This window comes from Bos taurus, chromosome 8 (assembly GCF_002263795.3).
Source record: "Bos taurus isolate L1 Dominette 01449 registration number 42190680 breed Hereford chromosome 8, ARS-UCD2.0, whole genome shotgun sequence".
NCBI lineage: Eukaryota > Metazoa > Chordata > Mammalia > Artiodactyla > Bovidae > Bos > Bos taurus.
This window is the reverse complement of record NC_037335.1, coordinates 30,043,185-30,068,050: the sequence shown is the minus strand read 5'-3', so window position 1 is coordinate 30,068,050 and position 24,866 is coordinate 30,043,185. Positions and strand designations below refer to the sequence as shown.

Genomic DNA, 24,866 nt, shown 5'->3' with positions numbered 1-24,866 from the left:
ATATTGATTTCTATAGAGAAAATAACATCTATGGAAATAGAATCTATACATCAATGCTGCTAGAAATATTTTAGACTCAGCTGTATCCTTGAAATTCCATCTTTCTCTTAGTAAAATATATAGAATTAGGACCAATGTGGAAGCTACTGTTAAGATAACTATATATTTGCTTATTTCTTATGATTATAGTCTTGATCCATCCCCAAGACTTTGGACTCTGCAAACAGGAGGGAGGTTTCTCGTCTACGCTTGAAACTCCTCACCACTGTGTGCAACTCCAGGTATTCCGGGATGGTGGTGCTGGGGGAAAGTGCTCAGTCTTGGGGAGGAATCTTGTGGAGATGTAGAGCTGAACAATGGCTTTTCGGGCTTCTTCATAGTAGTCGGAGAAGACATATCTGCAGAGAAAGAGAGGAAAGTCCAAGCTTTATGACATTCTCAAGCTACAAGTTTCATGCCAACCTAGTAAGAGATCTCATTTGCCAATGTCTTGTGATTTTTGTATGTCTGGCTCTTTTACAAAATACATTCTGAGTCAAAGACCCAGCTACGTTGGAGTTTTAAAATATCTGTCAGAAACAATCTCCACTGAAGCTAACACAAAGCTTCATTAAAAGTATCATCAGAATTATTCCAACTACTAAATGAATCTTGAACTTAGCATCCCCTGGTCCTTTGGTTCATATCTAGGTCTTTTCTAACCTCAGCATTTCATTTATAAGTGTATTCAATTCAGGGGTTTGTCTTTTGATTGACTGACTGTGTAGGGAAGAAAATAGAAGAAAACCTGGTGCAAAAGTGAAAAATAACCTTTGTGTATGCTGTTAAGTGTATCAGTAATTTAAAAATTTTTATGAAAAACTAAATCAACCCTGAATATTCACTGGAAGGACTGATGCTGGGGTAAGAGGAGAAGGGGGCGACAGAAGATGAGATGGTTAGATGTCATCACAATGAACATGAGTTTGAGCAAATTCAGGTAAGTAGTGAAGGACAGGGAGCCTGGCGTGCCGAAGTTCAGGAGGTTGCAAAGAGTTGAACACGACTTAGCAACTAAAGAACAATAACATTTTATTTGTTTAGCAAAAAAGACATTCCCTAATTTTCTCATTCTGGAGATATTTACAGAGTTCTTCTATGTGCTAGCTGAAGGGAAGATGTTACAAAAAATTAAAAAGCAATGGCTGCTGTAGGGATATTTACTCTTAGTGAAGAGAAAAATGATAAGAAGAAAATGCTTGCCAACATCAAGAAGGAGGAAGTACGCTGACAGCAGAGGTACTGTGGTGTCGGATGCTACTTCTCCAGCCTCACTATACAGAGGCATTGATCACCTCAGCTTCCTCAGGTTAAGGAAGTGGTGCCGTGTTTAAAACATGGATGCGGGCGACATTTCCAGAAGAGGAAATGTTCTGAAGATGGGAGGCATAACATATGTAAGTAGTACATGTAGTCTGTACTTCAACAGGTACAAAGATGAGGGAGAAAGCAGACAGCTGGCAGGACCTGCACAGTGAGTGGTCACGGACTTCACGTGTAAATGTCTAAACATTTACTCTGATAAGAAAACACTGCTGATGAGCAAAATAGGACCGCATTTGCTGTGTAGAGCAATCCCCCTAGGAACTCCAGGGAAGGTGAATTAGTCGAAATAAAAGGCAGCCATCCTGGATATTACTTGAGAGGGTTAATTAATATAGTCATTCCATAGATATTTACTGAAGGTCTAATACAGGCCAACACTGTGCTAGTTGCTGGGGACATGATGTGACCTAGACTTGGCTTCAGCCTCTGTAAAACTTGATACCTAAAGAGGGAATATAGACAAGTTAAGAAGGAATCATAAAACAATGTAAAAAGCGCTGTGACAGAAGTCAGGGCTTCATTCATTCATTCATCCCACAAACATTGTATACTGCCAAAATATTGAGACTTGGAAGAACAGTACAGACAGAGCTAATGTAATAATAGATACTTCAACAGAACTGACCCAATTTAATGAATAACTAGTTTAGAAGGTCATTGTCTTGGGTGACTGTGAGGTTGTACCATGCAGCTAGTTTGAATGGGGGATTCAGGAGGAAACCCCAGTTGGCAAGGATATGTACCCCTTTTCTCAACATCTTAAGTAATGTTGATTTTTATAGAGGTTTATAAATGTAGAGTGAAATATTCCAAACATCATATGAGCTATTAAGTTTAGATTTCCATTATCAAAAACTTTAAATATATACGAGGTAGACAGAATAGTAATTCTCTGGTACTCATCACCCAACTTCTTTGACTATTCAATTATTTCATTTTTATCCCATCTATACTCACTCCCCCTGTCTTACTTTGAAGCAAATCTCAGGCATCATATAATTCCACCTATAAATATTTCAGTTTGTATCTCTAAAAAATGAGAAAATTTTGTTTTAAAAAAACCCAAGACTTTATCACACATAAAATATATTTACAAGTTGCATTTTTAATTAGTAACTTTTTGACATGAGAAAAAAATTCATGGTGCTACTGATACAAGAAACTAGTTATCATTGTTTCACCATTTAAAAAATTACCTAAATTCTGGGAAAGGCATCTGATAAAATTAAATATATGCTTTCAGTTCACTGGCATGTAAAGAATAGATATGCTACTGTAACCATAGCAGATATCACAGTCTATGAAAAAATGACAGGAGTATTTGTAGCCTTAAGCTACAATTTGTGACTAACTGGTTGTCACTAATCTATGAGAACTTTGATGAGTCAGTGTACCATTTCCTTACACTATCTCTCTCAAAAAGGAAAGACACATTTTACTAATGAAACCACAAAATTAATACTATTACCAAAAAGAGATAAATTTTAAAACTATTTAAAAAATAAACAAAGGAAGTTCATTTCAGCTAAGTTACCTTGAAAAATGCCAAAAATAATAGTTGATTTCACTTAAGAGTTATGTGATTTTGAAAGGCAACACCACAAATATACGTTTTGGCCTGCTGTAAGTTAATCACAAACATACAGATTATTATAGGTAGAAAGAACTGCTTTTTCCATCCCTCACTTGATAGGTGATGTAATAAGTTTCCATTCCAAATTTTTAATTTAAAATTAACTCTTAGAAAAAGAAACGTAAGTTTCTGTTGACAGTTTACATTGTGCTTCAATATAAATTTTGAATAAAATTAACCTGAGTAAATGAGTTTCTAAAGACTCCATACTACAAGCAATAAACCATGTACTGTACATCATTTAAAAGCAGTTAAATATGACCATAGTTTGGGAAGCAGAATAGAGTGTCATTCTGGTTATGTCATTTCCGGAGAAGATCAACCAAGGCTATTGCAACTACTATAACTATTTCGGGGTTTTCATTAAACCCATGTGAATTTATGTGAGCCTCTTTTCATAAAGGGCCCATAAATCAGAGGTGTTTGTACAGAGAAGTTCAACAATATAGGTGATTATGTAATTTTTGAGAAATGAAGCCTTTGCAATTTCTTAGTCAAAATGATACACTTGCTTTACTGGGTAATTATTATAGATCCATTTATTTTACTAGTTTTCTTTAGGCATATACTGAATAATGATACCTTCATGTTCAAAACACACAGAGGAATTATAGAGGCCAGCACTACAGAAATAATAAAATTCGCTCTTCAAATTGTAAAAGGGACCACAAACTGCCATCTTTTTTAAACAACAAAATTACCTTAAGGAAAAATAAGAATGTGAAGGTCCACTGTCTCTACTGAAACAATTTTTTTTTAGAAACAGATAAAGACTGGTAGTATTAGAAAATAGCCTTAACTGCCTTTGTTTTGCAGTGAGATCAATTGGGCTCATTAATCATCTCACACGCTAGTAAAGTAATGCTCAAAATTCTCTAAGCCAGGCTTCAGCAATACGTGAACCGTGAACTTCCAGATGTTCAAGGTGGTTTTAGAAAAGGCAGAGGAACCAGAGATGAAACTGCCAACATCCGCTGGATCACTGAAAAAGCAAAAGAGTTTCAGAAAAACATCTATTTCTGCTTTATTGACTATGCCAAAGCCTCTGACTGTGTGGATCACAGTAAACTGTGGAAAATTCTGAAAGAGATGGGAATCCCAGACCACCTGACCTGCCTCTTGAGAAACCTATATGCAGATCAGGAAACAACAGTTAGAACTGGACATGGAACAACAGACTGGTTCCAAATAGGAAAAGGAGTACGCCAAGGCTGTATATTGTCACCCTGCTTGTTTAACTTATATGTAGAGTACATCATGAGAAACGCTGGGCTGGAAGAAGCACAAGATGGAATCAAGATTGCCAGGAGGAATATCAATAACCTCAGATGCAGATGACACCACCCTTATAGCAGAAAGTGAAGAGGAACTAAAAAGCCTCTTGATGAAAGTGAAAGTGGAGAGTGAAAAAGTTGGCTTAAAGCTCAACATTCAGAAAACTAAGATCATGGCATCTGGTCATGGCATCATCACTTCATGGGAAATAGATGGGGAAACAGTGGAAACAGTGTCAGACTTTATTTTTTGGGGGCTCCAAAGTCACTGCAGATGGTGACTGTAGCCATGAAATGAAAAGACGCTTACTCCTTGGAAGGAAAGTTATGACCAACCTAGATAGCATATGAAAAAGCAGAGACATTACTTTGCCAACAAAGGTCCGTCTAGTCAAGGCTATGGTTTTTCCAGGGGTCATGTATGGATGTGAGAGTTGGACTGTGAAGAAAGCTGAGCACCGAAGAATTGATGGTTTTGAACTCTGGTGTTGGAGAAGACTCTTGAGGGTCCCTTGGACTGCAAGGAGATCCAACCAGTCCATCCTAAAGGAGACCAGTCCTGGGTATTCATTGGAAGGACTGATGAAACTACAGTACTTTGGCCACCTCATGCGAAGAGTTGACTCATTGGAAAAGACTCTGATGCTGGGAAGGATTGGGGGCAGGAGGAGAAGGGGACGACAGAGGATGAGATGGCTGGATGGCATCACCGACTTGATGGACATGAGTTTGAGTGAACTCCGGGAGTTGGTGATGGACAGCAAGGCCTGGTGTGCCATAATTTATGGGGTCGCAAAGAGTCGGACACAACTGAGCGACTTAACTGAACTGAACTGAGTCAATAAAAATATATTGGTGTACAGCATGTAGAATGCACTATACTTAAGGTGACATAAAATGAGCCCCCCCTATTTTACAAAGGAGAAAAAAACCTCTCTGGCCTGAAGAGAGAATAAAAATAAAGGTCAATTATCTGGGAGAAGTAGAGTCACTAGCTATTACATTTTAAGCATGAATCAAACTCAGATTATTTTAATTTTATTTTAATGTCTGCAGTCCGACAGACCTCATGCCAAACTGAAAAATGATATCATTTCCATGTTTAGTGCTCTCATATTCTACAGAAAAAAAAATGTTTGAGGAATAGATACATAGGAAAGATGTTCTTAAGTGACCTTTCTGTGGAGAAAAACAAATGTCAAGCTTTTCACAATCTAATGTCCCTCAAGCAGGAAGAATCATACATAAAAAGATTATGTTGAAAATAAACTGAATAATAATAAAACTGAATAATATGTAAATATGTAATAAGTTGAATAACAATACATACATATTAATGCATATGTTGAATAATACATGAAATAAAGAAGTTGAAGAGAGAGCAAGATGATAAAAAAAGTTTATCGGTTTTTCTTCTGGTGAGAAGGAGGCTGGAGCTGCTGGTAGCAGATGCAAGGGAAGCAAAGGACTATGAAGGCTTGAAACCAGACAAAGAAATTTAAATGTGATCTGGAAAGCAGCACTATAGAAATGAATTGATTTCAGAAGGGAAATCTTTCCAAAACTCTTATTTTTTTCTCTTCCACAATTTGGCCCATTTGATTGGTATTGGGTTAAACAAGAATTTCCTTTCTATACTCATTCTTAAATATTCCTCATTGTGGTTCTTTATAAAAAGAGTAGTTGGAATCATCTTCTTCAAATGGTATCTTCTTCATTTTAAGATCTAGCATGGTACCACATTTTTACATAAATATTTCCTTATCATTCTATTAAACTTTAGCTAGGCTACTTTGTTTATGGTGTCTTGGAAGTGAAAAAGGCCACGGGGGATGTATTTCTAACTCAGCGCCTTTCCTAGCATATGATAGTCCCTCAGGCTAGGAAATTAGGTCGTTCTGTCTTCTTATGCCATTTACAGAACAATATTTTATCCACTGAACCAACTTGACTTATTTTCTTTTTAAGTAATCCCTCGTAAAGAACTTTGGAGGTCTAGATTTCCTAAGGATCTTTTGATTGTTTCTTCTATTACTTGATCATCATTTCATTATTATTTTCTTATTGTTATTATATTATTATTTTGTACTTGTTACATCCATAGCATGCATCTGTATCCATCTCTGTGTGTGTATATATATACACACACAAACACACACACACGTTCATTTTGTAAAAAGTTGACTAATGTCTTACTACCTATAGAAGATGATTTATCAAGGGCACAAAAAACGTGGAGGATAGATCATGCTACTCACAAAAAACATTTTTTTAATCTAGAATTAAATGAAGGAAGAAGAGGTAGAGCAGACATTGTGTCTAGGCAGTTTATTTTAGAATCTCTTGCATGTGAAAGAAGCTATCTGGTCAAATGATAACCAGTAGTGTAGGATGAGTGAAATAACCACAGTCAGTCTTAAAATGTATCATGAGGGGATAGACACCACCAGATGAGAAAGAACTGAATGTAAAGTGAACAGAAAGAAACAAATCAGTCACTGAGCTTCTAAGAAGTGTAAGAAAAGTGCAAGGCATAAAGTTCAAGATGTTAAGACCACTTGTTCCTTGTGCTGGTGACACAGTTCAGCACAGAAGACAGACATCAACTATAGAAATCTATTAAATAATTCCAAGTGTGATAATATTGGGCTATAGAAAGGATTCTTCTAAATGGCAAAAAGCTAGGAGTCTGTTGCTTTTTAAAGGAGGTTCACATTGACGGTGTTCATCTTCAGTGTCCACATCCACGTTTACATTTATAATTGGACAATTAGCTATGGCTTTAGAAACCAATTGTGTAGTTAAATGCATAATAAAAGGTTACCATGTAAGAAAAGGTTCATGGCGAATACTTCTGTAAGTTGGTTCATTTACACTTAAGCATACCTTTAAATAAATATTTTGCAAAAGCATGTTATCACATAAATTTTACTAGCCATACTATAATATTGCTGGCACTCTGACATACATACATCCTAAACCCTGATGTGTCATTCATTTCACAGTATCACTTCAAAGAGATAAAGGTATAAGCAAATAAAGTGGCTAGATCAACTCATCTCACAAGGTAATTTCATCTACAAAGGAAGAGCGTTGCTGTGAAACACAGCGTATGTACTTGACTCGTCGGCAGCTTGCACAAATGGCGCCCCAGATGTATATCTGTTCAAGTCAGCCCAAGGCAACAATTTTGATCAATTCTAATGTGATAAAATGCTGCAGGGAAAGTGTGCAGAAACGTGTTTACGTCAGCCCTTAATTAAACTGTTGTTCACTTCCAAAGAACCTTAGGAAACACTAATGAGACATGAGTTTTGGCAATTTCTCCATCAAAGCAAAGACCCCTTCCTCAGTCTGTAGCAGCCTGTCATCCAAGTCGCTCCCGGGATAAATGTCACATGACACTCCAATCAGTTAGCCACCTGTTAGCAGAACTTCACTGAAGTCAACTAGTGATCTAGGGCAAGCTCAAACAGCCACCTTAACACACGCCTGTCTGGGACACCTGCTCCTTCTTCACATACAGGAGAGCAATATGTTATCTTCTCCCATATGCTTCAGTAGGTGAATGTTACAAATCTAATTTCTATCACCTACAAGAAACCGTATCATTTTCTTTTTTTAAAAAAATCCTATTCTTCTTCTCTGTATGACACGGTTTACAGGTTTACAACTATTTGAAGTCAATTATGTAAGATATCACACAAATTCTTGAGTGCCTATGAAGCTGTTCTTTTCAAGCATAGCATAACACTAAATTAAAATATATTAACTGTGCCATTGCTATGATTTAGAAAAACATATTTTATTTAGTTAACAAAGAAGTAAATTGCCTCAAAATCTATTAAAATTCCAATCCTTTTATATCTTAGTAAGTTGTCTTTCTCATTTATCTGCTATACTTGTAAACAAGTCTAAAAGAATCCTCTAGATACAAATCACCTTTTGCTAACATCTGTTATTTTCCAGTATTTAATATTAAGGTATATTTTATTACTAGGTGCTTAAATAGCTATAATCATTGTTTAAAATGTCTCTATTTTACACATTATCAAGCTTCTGAGCAGATGTTACAGGATTCTTTTTTTTTTTTTTCTTTTGCAGAGGAAAGCTCAAGGTGCAATGAAACTTTGCCCCTTTGGAATAAGCATGACACAGATCAAAGAAGAAAAGTGCATTTGTGGGAAAACTTAGCTTAGGGAGTCCAGCGACTGGGATTTGATAAAATTGTATTATCTTGACAAGTCTTCCTAACTTAATACCTCTCATAGTTTCCCAGGTTCCTTTATTTTTTTTACAGGTTTTAGACTTTCTAGAGTTTTAAGAAGCTTTAAAAATTTACACAAACCCTAGATATAGAAAATCTCTTCAGAGACCAAACTCCTTGTTGGAAGAAGGCAGAGGTGGTCAACATGTTCAACACTGAGGGTCTAACAACACAAAATGGAGTGAAATATGAATGTGAGCTAAACTGGGGAATTCCTGCTTCCCATTAAAATGGTGGGGTGAAAGCTGGGTGACAACATGAAAAAGAAATGACCCATCTGTATAAAATAATAACGCTATTTATAATACATGAGATAATAAATGAGAGGCCACTAAATCTGGTGTGTGGGACGGGTTCAGGAGCTGGAAATCTGATGCTTTTACTTCAGGCCATAAATCTAGAGTCAGTCCCAAGACAAGGAAACAGCCTGGGCCCTGTGCCCAGAGGACGGGGAGAAGGTAGGAAAGATGCCTCTGCCAACTAAGCTCTAAAGAGACCAGGGTTTCTCTTTCTCCGTTTCTGCCTGGGGGTAAATCATGGGGAAGAGAGGAAAGCTTAGAGGAGAAGTTACTTATAACTGAAAAAGCGTTATGTAAAACACTGAAATTACCAAGCCCAGAGCTCTGATGTATTTATTTCTATTATTTCCCTGGGGGAAGCATACTGACCCTTACTTTCCTGTTTTACCTGTAGATCATGTAAAGATGTGGGGAAGTACCCAGAGGGAGCGTGTCTGGAGGACAAGGAGAGAGAATACGTAGGTGTCTTTACTCGAAGGTTGTGCACATTCCACTAGGTACCCTCTACATTTCCGTTTCCTCCACAAAGAAATGGGGTAGGGGCTCTCCTGGGTCCCAGGAAGCAAAGATATAATTGGATGCCCAATGGCTTAAAAGGAAGATAAATGAGAAAAAAAAAGAGGTGCATGAGTAGACTCATAAGGCATTGATTCACTGTTCTTTAAATACATGTCAGAGGACATGCTCCAAAATTGCTCATAGAGCCCTGTGCTCTGTCTAAATAGTATGGATATGACAGTGGAGTTAAACAAACTACTCAGGCACTGCTAGTGAGAATGTAAATTGATAAGATCTTTCCAGACTCTGTGCCAGTATTTATCAAAAGCCTTAGAAATGGACATAATATTTAACTCAGGAATTCTACAGTAAGAGTACATTTCATTGAGCATCTATCTATTATATTTGGTGACTTAATGCCAGGGAGTGTACTAGGTATAGGGCCACTGAAGAGAGCCAGACAGGAACAAAATGATGAGACTTAAGTACAAAGATTGGTATGCAATGATTTTTACTGTATCTTTATTAATTATATAGAAAGTTGGAAACTCTCTAAATATTCATGAGCAAAATAGACCTTTAAAACTGAATAGTATAGCCAAAGGGTAACATACGCTGTGGTCATTATGCAGTGGAAACTGAATGACATGGCGTGAGTGCATGCTCCGTCGCTTCAGTCATGTTTGACTTTTTGTGACCCTATGGACTGTAGCCCTCCAGGCTCCTCAGTCCATGGGATTCTCCAGGCAAGAATACTGGAGTGGGTTGCCATGCCCTTCTCCAGGGGATCTTCCCAACCCGGACTGAACCAAGGTCTCCTGAGTCTCCTGCATTGCAACTGGATTCCTTAGTGCTGAGCCACTGGGGAAGCCTGAATGACATGGTAACAAGCTATTATATTATAAATAAAAGACCAAAAAAAAAAAAGAAAGAAAACAATTTATAAAACAGCATATACAAGCCTAATTTAGTGCAAAACATTTACTTGAAATAGAATATATAGGATATCCATAAAAAATATATATATAGAAAACAGACTAGCATATGTCCAAATATTAACATGAGTTATCTATACATGATAGAATTATAGGTGATTTTTATTTTCTTTTTTATAATTGACAGTTTGTTTTTCAAATCTTCCACAAATAATTTTTACTTTTATAACAAAAATGGTAAAATACATATTTGGAGAAAAATACTGCCTGTAGCTCCATAGAATATTTTAAATAGTTCTCAAGGATGGGTGGACAATATCGGATATTGATAGTGTGCCAAACACTACACTGTAAGAAGGAAATGCCTCATTGGTCTTAGGTATTAGATGTTGCAAAAATGCAAAATGAAATGCTTCAATATAACATTGGTAATCTACTTGACTAAAGGTGAAATAATGAATTTTGAGAATGCAAGTGAAAAGAAATATCTGAATATCGGTTTCTAAGGACTCTTCTACATGTAAAATTTTGTGATTTGGTGGCAAATATGAATAAGTCCTTCCCACACAATCCAAGTTAACAAAAGCTCTGAATGTTATGACAAAACCTAGGGACTTAATCTCCCTGCAGTAGTTTGATGATGATGCCAGATGATTCAAAAAACAATTAGCTGCCATGTTAATTATCTCATATATATATATATATATATGTATATATTTGCCACACTCTAAAATAACTTTGGAAAATCAGCAAGCTACAGTAAGAGGAGATAAGATATCATCTTCAATTAGATTTGTCAATCCTTTTTTTTTTTAAGAAATAAGTTCTTTTTCAAAGGAGAAAACAGAAAATATGGTAATCTTCATGTTAAATATATGAAAATTCTTACTTTATAATATTTGAGTTATATAATCTTAACTACACTTGAGTATAATACTGTATCCTTGAGCAGTCTGAAAACTTTTGTGATAATTTAAGTCTCTCTATATAGTATATTCCAACCCAAGCCTGTAAGCAGCATGTTTCTACAAGTCTCTGTTTATCACAACTCTATTAAAAAAAAAAAGTCTCCAAGCTTCACCAACACCCAATGGCAAGTTAAAGCTCAAAGCCCTTTGAAGCTCACAAACAGCTTCCTGATACATAAAGAAAAAAGTGTTGAATAATGAGGAAGAATGCTACAAGAGTGCATACTGAGTAAGTGAAAACTTCATTTTTAAAAGTACTTCAAAATACTTTTGTCCATTAAGCAATTTCATTTTAACAGACAGACAAGGATAAAGTGTCTTGAGTAATGCCAGAAAATCTAATTTTCAAGGAGGAAAAACACCAAACAATTATGCAAGATTTGGAGTATATTTTAGATGCTTATTAAATATTGGCATAGGTAAATAGCTGTTATTCGCCATGCCTCTGGGGAGAACTGCTTGGCTATAGAGGCTTATTAGTGTTAAGCATCTGAGAGCCATGGACTATAAAATAAAATCAATACCGTAACCTTAACTGTAAAAGTCAGAGAGATACTGGAAGAGTTCTAATTTAACAAGATTACAGATGACTTTTTAAAGAACATTTGGGGAAAAGCCATGCATTTAGAAACATTTATGCTGTAAGACATCTCAAGGTTGAGGTTGTTACTGATGGTGTTATTATACACGCTGGTAATAGTTAGGGTTGATTTTACTGATGTGTTACTTTAGTGGATTTACAGGAAAGTCCTAGAAATGATTTGGAACTTATTTCAAATAAAATCATTAACCTGAGGTAGTAAACTAATTGCTTAGGAACAACTGTGATTTGATGTGGTTTAGTATAGCAGACAAAAAAATATCATGAAAATTATAAAGTCGTCACTTTGGCAGTTCAATGTAAATATGATTACTCTGCAAAATATTCCATTTCTCTTAATGGAAAAGTAGTCAAAACTGTTATAAATTGTAGTGTTTAAGTTCAATCTAAATCTATATTTTTCCTTTAACAAATGTAAATGAAGAAAAAAAGAACATCCTGTCAATGAAATTACTATGATGGCAAATTTATTATCCTAATGGTTTTAGAAAGCACGAGAAATTGATCAGTAACAAAACCTCTATTTAGTAATGGACCAATTACATTTGTGAGATAATGTCAATGAAACAGAATATTGTCACAGGATAATGGTCTCCTATTGCTACATCCCTAGTCATTTAGAGAAAATAAATGTTGCCGTCTGGCTGAGTCATTTATTTTCAAAGTAGGAGACACTGATCCCATAACAAGGTTCTGTTATAATAGCTCAGTCTCTCTCAATCATTTGTTGTACCAGAATGGTGCAGGACAAGGCATGTATTTGTAAGAACTGCACATTCCTCAGGTATAAGGCAAAACATATGATGCCTCCAAGCACCTACAGAGCCAATTATCATGTTATTCAATAAGAATATTTAAAACAAACATCTAAAAAATAATTTAGGAAATTGAAAACCTTCAGAGTTTTCAAAAAGATTCAGGATAATGAAAGCTTAAAGACTCAAATATTAAATATCTATAAAATCTCTGACTTCAATTAATTTAAAATCCAGAACATTAGAACACACTGTTACCTTAGTATCCAACTTTGGCATCTCATAGATGAAAAAACTCAGTTTACTGACATTCAGTGATTTGTCTAAGGCCATACCACTGTTTACAATTTCCTGGTCAATTAAATGTAATTCTTAAATTTTGATACACCTAGCTCATTTCAAACTGAATGCATATCACACACCTCTACTAAAGACATTCTAGACTTTAGGATTATTTATTAACAACATCTTATTATCAGAAGGAAAAGAGACGCTTAAGCTGAGTTCAGCCCAAGGACTGTATTCATGAATCCCTGAAGTTTGTACATTCTTCTGTCGTTATGTCTGTTTTGTAATGAAATCTCATTTGTGTAAGGAAAAGAAAAACTGTCACATAGGTTTGGTAACCAATCTGCAAAACCATGAACATTCCTGACTGACTTCTTTGGAAGGCAGTATATATAGTAATAATGAGTATGGATTCAGTAACTGAAGAGACAAGGGCTCCGTTCTACCTCTGCTATTTATGATCTGTGTTTCTATGTCAGACTTCTTAACCACTGTACTAGTGGGCTTAACAAGCTGTGGAAAAAAAATGTTTGTTTCTAAAGAGGATTGAAAAGAAAAATATATCTAAAGCCTTAGCTCAATCCTGAAAGGGAGTAAATGCTCAATAAATGGTAGTCACAAATGGCAGGAGGGTCTGGTTTTCCTCATTTATATGTGATTTTTGAACAGAAAAATTAAATTTATGTGGTTTCTTCAATAAATAAATGATATATAAAAGGGAATAAATACAAAAATAGTTAATACAACAATTATAGGTTAAAGACTGTTTGAAACTACAAGTATGGTACATGGACTGTTTTGGATCGTCATTTAAACAAACAGCCTATAAGATATTCTGGGGAATTCACACATGAGTAATACAGTACATATTAAGGAATTATTGTTGTATTTGTTAAGTTAATAATGATATGGGGGTTGTATTAAAAACAAAATTAATTGTCTATTAGAAACTTAAGTATTCACAAGTAAAATGACACAAAGTCTGGGATTGACTTTAAGATACTAAAAAAAAACCTGGGAGATACTAAATGAAACAAGATGGGCAAAATATTGATGACAGTTAAAGCTGAAAATGGTACATGGAAGCTCACTTTAAGATTCTTTCTGCTTTTGACATTCTCTATAACAAAACGTTTTTTTTTAACTTTAAATAGCACGCTTAAATATTCAAGCCAGCTCTCCTCCACATTTATCCATTGAAAGCACTCAAATCTCCTTTTTTTCCCCTAGTTCAGAAACTTTATCATGGCACAAAGTGTAAGGGTAAGAGGTTTTTTAAAAAAGAAGATATAAATTTTACCACCTCAAAATTGTTTTGACAATTCTTCTAGAATCTAAAAACTCATAAATTCACCTCTACTTTTATTCTAGTTCTATAAGGTTTAACAGAACCTTCCATGAAGCTCCCTATGAGAACTGTCCAACTGCCAACACATGTTAAGCAGTGTTCAGATTCTCCTAGTCCATTTCTCCCTACATAGGTTAAGTTATATCGATTCCTTGGTGGGTGGCAGGATAACAGAAAAATTTTAAAAAAAAATAGCCTTTGAAAAAGAAGACTAAGGTTCTGGTCTTAATATCTAGACACTCTAGAAGAGACAGCCTCTCATACTTAAATGGGGTGTGTGTGCTCAGTGACTACTGCTGCTGCTGCGTCACTTTAGTCGTGTCCGACTCTGTGTGACCCCAGAGACGGCAGCGCACCAGGCTTCTCTGTCCCTGGGACTCTCCAGGCAAGAACACTGGAGTGGGTTGCCATTTTCTTCTCCAATGCATGAGCTGTCTCTGATTCTTTGTGACCCCAGTAGCCCACCAGGCTCCTCTGTCCATGGGATTTCCCAGGCAAGAATACTGGTGTGGGTTACCATTTCCTTCGCTAAGGAATCTTCCTGATCCAGGGATCAAACCCATGTCTCCTGCATTGGCAGGCGGATTGTTTACCACTGAGCCACCCAGGAAGCCTGGGTTGCTTACCTGTAAATAAGGAGTTTCAAGGTAAAGAAGCATCCTGCAATGTGGGAGATCTGGGTTCGATCCATGGGTTTGGAAGATCCCCTGGAGAAGGGAAAGCCTACCCACTCCAGTATTCTGGTCTGGAGAATTCCATAGACTATTTAGGAGAAAAGGAAAGATATACCCATTTGAATGCAGAGTTTCTAAGAATAGCAAGGAGAGACAAGAAAGCCTTCCTCAGTGATCAATGCAAAGAAATAGAGGAAAACAATAGAATTGAAAGACTAGAGATCTCTTCAAGAAAATGAGAGATACCAAGGGAACATTTCATGCAAAGATGGGCTCGATAAAGGACAGAAATGGTATAGACCTAACAGAAGCAGAAGATATTAAGAAGAGGTGGCAAGAATACACAGAAGAACTGTACAAAAAAGATCTTACTGACCCAGATTACCACAATGGTGTGATCACTCACCTAGAGTCAGACATCTTGGAATGCAAAGTCAAGTGGGCCTTAGGAAGCATCACTATGAACAAAGCTAGTGGAAGTCATGGAATTCCAGTTGAGCTATTTCAAATCCTAAAAGATGATGCTATGAAACTGCTACACTCAATATGCCAGCAAATTTGGAAAACTCAGCAGTGGCCACAAGACTGGAAAAGGTCAGTTTTCATTCCAATCCCAAAGAAAGGCAATGCCAAAGAATGAGCCAACAACTGCCCACTTGCACTCATCTCACACGCTAGCAAAGAAATGCTCAAAATTCTCCAAGCCAGGCTTCAACAATACATGAACCATGAACTTCCAGATGTTCAAGCAGGATTTACAAAAGGCAGAGGAATCAGAGATCAAATTGCCAACATTCATTGAATCATTGAAAAAGCAAGAGAGTTCCAGAAAAATATCTACGTCTGCTTTATTGACTATGCCAAAGCCTCTGACTGTGTGCATCACAACAAACTGTGGAAAATTCTGAAAGAGATGGGAATACAGGACCACCTGACTTGCCTCCTGAGAAATCTGTATGCAGGTCAGGAAGCAACAGTTAGAACTGGACATGGAACAACAGACTGCTTCCAAATCGGGAAAGGAGTACGTCAAGGCTGTATACTGTCACACTGCTTATTTAACTTATGTGCAGAGTACATCATGAGAAATGCCGGGCTTGCTGAAGCACAAGCTGGAATCAAGATTGCCAGGAGAAATATCAATAACCTCAGATATGCAGATGACACCACCCTTATGGCAGAAAGTGAAGAAGAACTAAAAAGCTTCTTGATGAAAGTGAAAGAGGAGAGTGAAAACGTTGGATTAAAGCTCAACATTCAGAAAACGAAGATCATGGCATCTGGTCCCATCACTTCATGGCAAATAGGTAGGCAAACAATAGAAACAGTGTCAGACTCTATTTTTGCTCCAAAATCACTGCAGATGGTGACTGAAGCCACGAAATTAAAAGACGCTTGCTCCTGGGAAGAAAATTATGACCAACCTAGACAGCATATTAAAAAGCAGAGACATTACTTCGCCAACAAAGGTCCATCTAGTCAAAGCTATGGTTTTTCCGGTAGTTACGTATGGATGTGAGAGTTGGACTATAAAGAAAGCTGAGCGGCAAAGAATTGATGCTTTTGAACTGTGGTGCTGTAGAAGACTCTTGAGAGTCTCTTGGACTAAAGGAGATCAAACCAGTCAATCCTAAAGGAAATGAGTCCTGAATACTCATTGGAAGGACTGATGCTGAAGCTGGAACTCCGATACTTTGGCCATCTGATGCAAAGTACTGACTCATTTGAAACGACCCTGATGCTGGGATTGAAGGCAGGAGGAGAAGGGGACGACAGAAGATGAGATGGTTGGATGGCATCACTGACTCAATGGATATGAGTTTGAGTAAGCTCCGGGAGTTGGTGATGGACAGAGAGGCCTGGAGTGCTGCAGTCCATGGGTTTGCAAATAGGTGGACACAACTGAGTGACTGAACTGAACTGATACAGTCTATGGAGTCACAAAGAGTTGGACAGGACTGAGTGACTTTCACTAAGGCTTCTAATAACCCGTGTTCTTATGTCTGAAAAATCAACTTCCTATTGTATATGATATTGGTATCATAATAACAAAAGAAACGGGGTTTCCAAGCTACTTCAAAATAAACTTAAATAGGAAATCAGTGCATAATGGATTTGAAATAAAACCTTTTTCCATTTCAAGAAACTTTTTAGGGCACTCTATGATAATGAAGCACACTGTATCCCATGGGTTTTCCACACCCCTAATTTAGGCTGTGTTCCCCCAATCTAGAGGCACAGCATCACACACAGCAAGTTATTTTTTTCAAACCAATTATCCATGGTGGCTTTTCTGCAAAATGCTGTATTTTCAAATTATTAAGGCTCCAGAGAACAGAAGTTGAGTATCATTTCCCACTTATAAGTAGTATTGTCTCTTCTAACATGTACACAGGTTGTGCTCCATCCAAAACACGTCAAAAGAGCACACACATCTGTCAAGTAGTAGTCAGTATAAGGATTCTGATGAAAGCCTCACCAACAACGTACTGTTCTCCTTTCTGTTTGAAAGATATTCATAATGTGATTTTTCTTTTTTTTTTTACTTTAATTCTCTAAAGAGGATCTTTATTATCAGTATATTAATCAATTGTGTAATTATATGACTTAATTTATAATTAGATTTCTTTTTTTATTTTTTTTTTAATTTTATTTTTAAACTTTACAATATTGTACTGGTTTTGTGGTTGAAGAAGATGAAAAAGATTGTGATGAAGGCATCGCCAGGGTTTGCCCTCTAATAACATGATAATATATGGAGATTCACTGCAAGTTCTATAAGAACTATAAGTTCTTGATTTTCAGTATTTTTTTTTAATAATAAGCTGAACAACAACAATGAAAAAAACGCTTTAAAATTGTGCTTAAACAACATGTATCCCTCAAGATCACTTGTATCTTTGATTTTAATTCAAAATCTGATATTTGAACATTTCATATTTAATCCTTGTGATACAAACTCTAGGGATGTAAGGAATTGTTGCTGTTCTATCTGGCCCCCAAAGCAAACTTAAACATTCAGGAGATTATTAAGCTGTTTCCTTGCATTTTTCTAGGACATCACTAAATGTTAGTAGTTATTCAACTATTTGTGAAAGCTGCTCATTCACCTACTTCTACAGTTAGAAACTTGAGAGTTTATCATTTGTCAGACTGTAGTTTGGGCTAGAGCGCTGTTTTTTAAAGTTTTGAATGTATGATGGATTCTCCCTATAGATTCTTAGATGGTGGGAAAAAGGGTTCTAAGGTCACAAACTTAATAAACATATTCTGTCAATATCCACTCAGAGATATTCATATTCACAGCAGACAGTAGCATATTAAATATTCTACAAAATGATTTATGAATAAGAAAGTTTAAAGTTTTGTATAAATAAAATTTTCCAATCTTAGTTGAATGTTCTTATATCTAGGAGATATATTAACATTCTTTAAACTTGAATTAAGAAAGGCTAGTCTCTGATTCTGGTTCTATCGGTGTCACCACATTCTACTGACTGTTATTTATTTCCTGTACTTGATTAAATGCATGATACTAAGCTGGCATTATTACTCTTTAGCCCCGAGTGTTCCCTTGAGGCCGTTGGCTTAATTCATTGGATATTTAATACCATATCCTTATAGAACTCTATAAAATGCAAATTGAAATTGAGCACAACATATAAGACTCTATTACTAAACAGAACCTTTGCAAATTTATCACAAATAAATCTCTAGGGTTTGGAAATATATTACAACTTCAAAAAACCTAGCTGAAGAGACTTATTTGTATGACAGAACTGTAACTTTTTTAAGCAGTGTTTTTTTCTAGTACCTACAACAAGTAGACCGCTACGCCTAAAGACTGACTGTTTGAGAGTCCAGTATAAATTTTTAAACTGCTCTTAAAATTGTGATTACATACCAATATACCTCTAAGTAGTGCTAGTTTTTGCCAATATACCAATTTATTGATTTTTGTGTAAGATTTATTTCTCATAATGCTCAAAAGTAAGATGGTCATGCAGACCGCTTCTTCATAATCTGATTTACATTATTCTCTGTGAAGCATATTTTTCATAAATAATAAAAATAAATAATTATAAATAATAAAAAATTATTTATCTGCTTCTGCAATTCTAATAAACCGCTGATTCATCTAAGCCTGAATATAAAACTCCTAAAACACTATTTAATAGACATTTAGTGATATAGTAAAAGTATTTGTAATATATAGCTGGGCTTTATAAATGGAAAATTTAACAGCTTCTCAGTCTGATAAGTATTTGAACAACTAGTAATCTTAGGTAAAATTTTTAGTCTGTTAAATTTCTGGCCTTGAAAATACTACAAGCTTGAGTCCCAAGAAAGCAACTTAAATTAGAGGAAAAACTCAGACCTGTCTCTATTTTTCCTATTACATCATAAGTTACAAAGGACTAGTTTAATGATTTCAAGGGAATTATATCAACAAGGAATTGAGTCTATGAGTTGGCTCAGGTGGAAGAAATTTCAGGTACACAAGTTCTCGGATGGAATATTTTGTGAGGTTAACTATTAGAATAATAAAAGAAACTTTCAACAAGCAAATTGATACACTGACCCAGTTCAATTAATTTAACTATTAAAATCTAAAATGATGAAAAGCAGTATTCAAGAAACTAACTTGTCAATAGCGGTAAAAGCAGTCACGCAGTTTAGGAAATTCAAAACAGAAACCAAGCAAGAAAAAAATATTCTAGAATATAGGAAAACAGTGTAAGAGCAGCTGTACATCCCTTTGTTACTGCCCCAGTTTTCTTTTTTCTTCCTTTATATATAAAAGAATACAAAGCTAAAACATAAATATTCTCTAATATAGATGCTGCTGCTGCTGCTAAGTCGCTTCAGTCGTGTCTGACTCTTTGTGACCCCACAGACGGCAGCCCATCAGGCTCCCCCGTCCCTGGGATTCTCCAGGCAAGAACACTGGAGTGGGTTGCCATTTCCTTCTCCAATGCATGAAAGGGAAAAGTGAAAGTGAAGTCACTCAGTTGTGTCCGACTCTTAGCGACCCCATGGACTGCAGCCTACCAGGCTCCTCTGTTCATGGGATTTTCCAGGCAAGAGTACTGGAGTGGGTTGCCATTGCCTTCTCTGAATATAGATGCTAGCAAATTTAATTTCTGCACTATTTATCAGAAGAAAATTAAGCAAATTATAAAGTTTCCTACAAAATGTTTAACACTATTAAGCACTGTTCAGTTTTAAAATGTTCTATATTCTACAAAACTAAAAATTACAATGATTTTATGAAATGTAACTTTTTTGCATTCTGGAAGACAAAAAATATAACTTTGTAATATGCTAAAATAAAAACACTTTTCATTAACTTGTTAAAATTACAGGACCATTTCTCATTGCATGAATTTAGATCTTATAAAGTTCTGCCTAATTCTTTAAAATGAAATGAGGATAATCATTTAGTTACACTATATCCTTTATTTTTATCTACCTGGAATAAATCTCAAAGGTTTAGGTTCCTGGTTCAGATTATAAGGAAAGGTGGAATGACACATACTGTCCATAATTTTACTATCTTTGATTCACATAGTTCACTCACTTTTGTTAAGGACTATGGCAAGTGTAGATTTTAGTGCAAAATTGAACAGAATGAGGCAGATGCAGGAAATAATTAACAGTAAATTTTAAACATTTCTGCCAATTATAAACACAAGTATATTTTAAGCGACCAGTAAGTAGTCACTGAATACTAATTAGTATAGGGTTTTTAGACATGTACTAAAGCCATTACAATTTCAAGTGGTACTCAATATGCCCTTTAGAATACTCCCTGCAAGACGACAGGCAAGTGTGACTAAAGAACATGTGAAGATGGACAAGAACAACCATGAGGCATTTTATTTTGCAAATCTGAAGAAAGCAATTTTCACCGAACAAAAGGACTGCATTTGGTTTAGGAAATTTATAAAGATAGTACTATCCTGCCCTCATGTTTTCATTACAGTTGATGTCTTCTTCCCACAGTGGCTTATTGTGCACATTACAAAATCTTCAGGGTCTCAGAATTAAAGTGACACACATTTTTTTGAAGCATGTGTGAAAATGAATCATTCTTCCCTACTCTTAATATAATATGCCTTTACAGACTTCTCCAATAATTCTAGTCATCTTGACAAAAGAAAATCACCAAGACAATACAATGATTTTACAAAGAGAAAGAATGACAGTTTCCCTTCTACTTTTCAAAAATGTTTTACAATATGATTTGAAATTGGCTTTATTCAACAGGCTGAAAGAGGAAGCAACTCTTACAGAGTGACACTGTCTGTAATAAAGAACACCTACAGTTCTGCACAACACATTCATTGCCACACATTCACAATGTTATTGTTATTACCATTAGAATCTTTTCCAGAACAATTTTCTGATGAGGAAAATATGGCTTTGTTTAGAAAAAGCTGACAATGTCAGCAAAACAAGTAATAAAATATAAAGGGTTGAGGGTTTTGCTTTTATTCTTACTTCTGCAAGTCTGATGAAGGCCCTGTTATTTCTGGCCTTTGCTAATGAGACTGGTGTTTCGCCTATCGGTGGTCCACGTAGCCAACAAACATCTATTTGCCTCTGCTGAACCCCAAGTGTTGCACAGGGTTCCTAGGCTCTGAATACACAGTAGCCAAAACAGATAAAGTCTCTGTCCTCACAATGCAGACAGATTCAGACAATTAATCCCATAAGCAAATACGGAACAACATACTACGAGTACAGTGAGGGAACAATACTAGGTTTCAAACTGAAATTCCTCAATTTAGGCTGGGACATGAAAAATGACCAAGAATTTGCCAGATGAAGAGTCAGAAGAGGAGCGTTCCAGAGGGCATGGCTTATATGAAGGTCTTGGGTGTTACACTTCCAAATCTAAACAAAGCAGCAGGCTTGAGTGCGAGAAGGAAGCAGACAGCCCCCGCTGAGACTGGAGCAGTGGTCAGAGGCCAGAGGACCAAGAAGATCTGTGAATCGTGTGAGGGAATCCTGCTTCTCTCCTAAGAGAAGCAGGACGTAACTGCAGCAGGGGAGTGATATGACGTTATGTTTTAAAAGATGGTTCTGTCTACAGAATAGACTGGGGAGGTGGGGTAGGATCTCTGAGCCCAAACTCTTCAGCTGATTTTCAAATCCTTCCTTAAAATGACGGCCCATTATTTCCATTCACACAAACAGCCTCCAGCCACAGGGCACACACACGGCCATTCGGAAACTCACTTCCCCACCTCAGTGCTTGCCTGTGCTTTTGTCTTCATCCACCCTGCCCCCTGCTTTTTTAGTTAAAATCTCAGCACGCTAAAGGAGACCCACCCGGCTCCACCTGACTCAATGTCAATTCCTCTGTGAAGACGATTTCACCATTCTTTAAATCCTATGGCACTCAGTAGAAAAACATGGAGCAGCAGAAAGGGAATCCTGAATTTTGGCTTTAACTGCTAAGCTTCAGGGCTATTTGGTTTCCTGAGATTACTGGACATGCAACTCCTCAATCCTCAGATACACTCGCCCAAGTTATGGACTGAAAACCACTTTTTTTTTTTTTTACATTTTTAATTAAATGGAGAATTTTAAAGACAATTTTCAAATACACTTTGTTCTGCTCTATAAGTCATTTTTGCACACATACCAACAAAGACTGTTAGCTAATCTTTGTTTCCATGTTTAATAATCTCCCTCTAACCGTGGCAAAAAGGCATGAGTATACCTGATGAAATATATTTAACCCAGTAGACTTTAAGAAAGAAAAAGAGCAAAGTATGAATGTAGAGAGTCAAAGAATACCTATTTCTGATATTTATATTTTTTCCTAGAGCTGCCCTAGAGTTAGGTTATAGTTTCATCTAGAAGAAATAACTAGATTGACTCAGACACCAAGTGTCTAACATCACACTTATATTTATTGTTCACGTTGTACCTACTTCCAAAAGAAAGCATGGTTTCCTTTAAACGAGAACTTTCAGTAACTGGCACCTGAGAACCGCTTAAAGTTTGGCTCCACCTTAAAATACCCCATATTAAGAGGAACAAACTGATCTGACTGAATTAGAATTTATGTCTGCTATAATCCAACCAACTAATATGGCCACACCATCATCAGTCACACACATACTGAGGTTTCTAAAAGATTATTCTAAAAAAAAAAGAAAAAAGTTCAATTTCAAGAAACAAATAAATATATGGGAATTTTGTAACTTCAATAACATTTGATCAGTACATGACCTTAAAAATAATTGTACTGCAATCATTTCATGAAGAAATATAACCCATATTGATTCAATTATGAAATTTTGACTAAATGAAACTTATGGAAGGAGCTGACATTTTCCTCCACCGTCCCTAGAGGCAACTCCTTTTTACTCACCTTGATCTCTTTCGTGCCATGTTCGACTTCCAGCAGCTGGTGAATTCGGAGAGGGATAAAAGTCTCCTGTAGGACTTGGTTCCATATTTTCATCTATGGATATGGTTTTGGGTCTTTTGCTGTTAAAATATGACAACAGTTAATGGGAATTCTAGGAAGATGTGTAGCACCTGAAAGTTTATAATCTAAGAATATTCTTACTGGAGAAATTTCCACAAACACAAGTAATAATATCCCAGAAATAATGGTGAGTATTCAAGACATCAACAGGAGTAGCAAACATTTTCAGTTTTATGTATCATTTATTATAACAGAGTAGAACTGTATTTGTGTAATGAATAGGATGTTTCTTATATTTACCTTTTGAAGTATATTTCCAGTAGTAAAATACTATTTTTGGTAGTTAAAAAGTGAATTCTTAATGTGATATGTTTACTAACTTAAAAACTGTTATTAAGATTGCACCTAACTCATAATTATTATCAATATTAATAACATTCATTTGTACGGCACTTGCCATTAACAATGTAATCCTTTCATATGAATTCACAGATAAGTAAGGTCCATAACCTTTCTAAGCTCAATTTAATTATCTGTAAAATGGAAACAATAAAACATTGCTCAAAGGGGAATTGTAGGGAGGATTAAATGAGTTATTAAATATAAAGCTCATACATTTAGTGGCTGGCACTTATTAAATAGTAATTATTAGTAGTAACCCTATAATTAATAATATTAAATATTTATAGTACTTGTCTGATTATAAACTGTTTCATATATTCTAATTTACCTTTTCCTTAAAAAATACAGTTGTTGATCCTTTACTCTTAAGGTCAACCATGAAAATCATCATCGCCAAATTCAAACCCAATGGTATACTTCCAAAATAATATATTTTAATAAACAAAACATGGTTTTATCACAATAACTAAGAAAAATGAATATTTAGAGCCATGATTAAAAATCTATTCTATGCCACATGCCATATTGCTTAATACATGCCTTCATATATCTCCACCAATATTGTATTAAACAATTAGTTATGAATATGAAAATGGATATTGTTTCCTTAAATTAAAAAAAAAAAATCCTTATTCACACCCATGCAGGTAAAAACTAAAAAAAGGAAATCTTCTGAATAAACTTGAGGTTGTGATAAAAAACCTAATGTCGTAGCATTTCAGAGTTGTACCTGACTTTAGAAACCACATACATAATCCAATCCTCCACTTTATTACAAGTAGGGAGACAAATTTGAAGAGAATCAATTGTCCTGAGTATGTTAATTGTAGCAGCCTGACTTCCTAGACTGTACTCTTTCAAAATCCTGGAAACATGTGCATGTCTGGGTATACTCATAGATACATTTGTGATTAAGATTTGACTCACAACTCCCAAACTATTAACATTATGTAGAAGATGGCAATTTCTATTAGTGCTAAATCACAGTGAGAATAAATAGTAGATATTTAGTTTCTTTCTAGGGTATCTAAAATTAGAATGCATTTTTTAACCCCTCCTTCAATCTAATTCTTTCATCTGTGAATCAACAGTAAATACAGGAAAACTTGA

At 35.7% G+C, this 24,866-nt stretch overlaps 1 protein-coding gene across 10 annotated transcripts in view; it reads right to left on the bottom strand.

Annotated features, from left to right (window-relative positions):
* NFIB (nuclear factor I B) overlaps positions 1–24,866 on the bottom strand; it is a 256,854-nt gene that overhangs the window by 40,537 nt on the left and 191,451 nt on the right. For all 10 annotated transcript variants that reach the window (XM_024995860.2, XM_024995864.2, XM_024995865.2 and 7 more), the window contains 2 exon segments: positions 23,295–23,413; positions 264–398 (listed from right to left, as the gene is read on the bottom strand). In XM_024995860.2, the coding sequence (XP_024851628.1) occupies positions 264–398; positions 23,295–23,413 (254 nt within the window).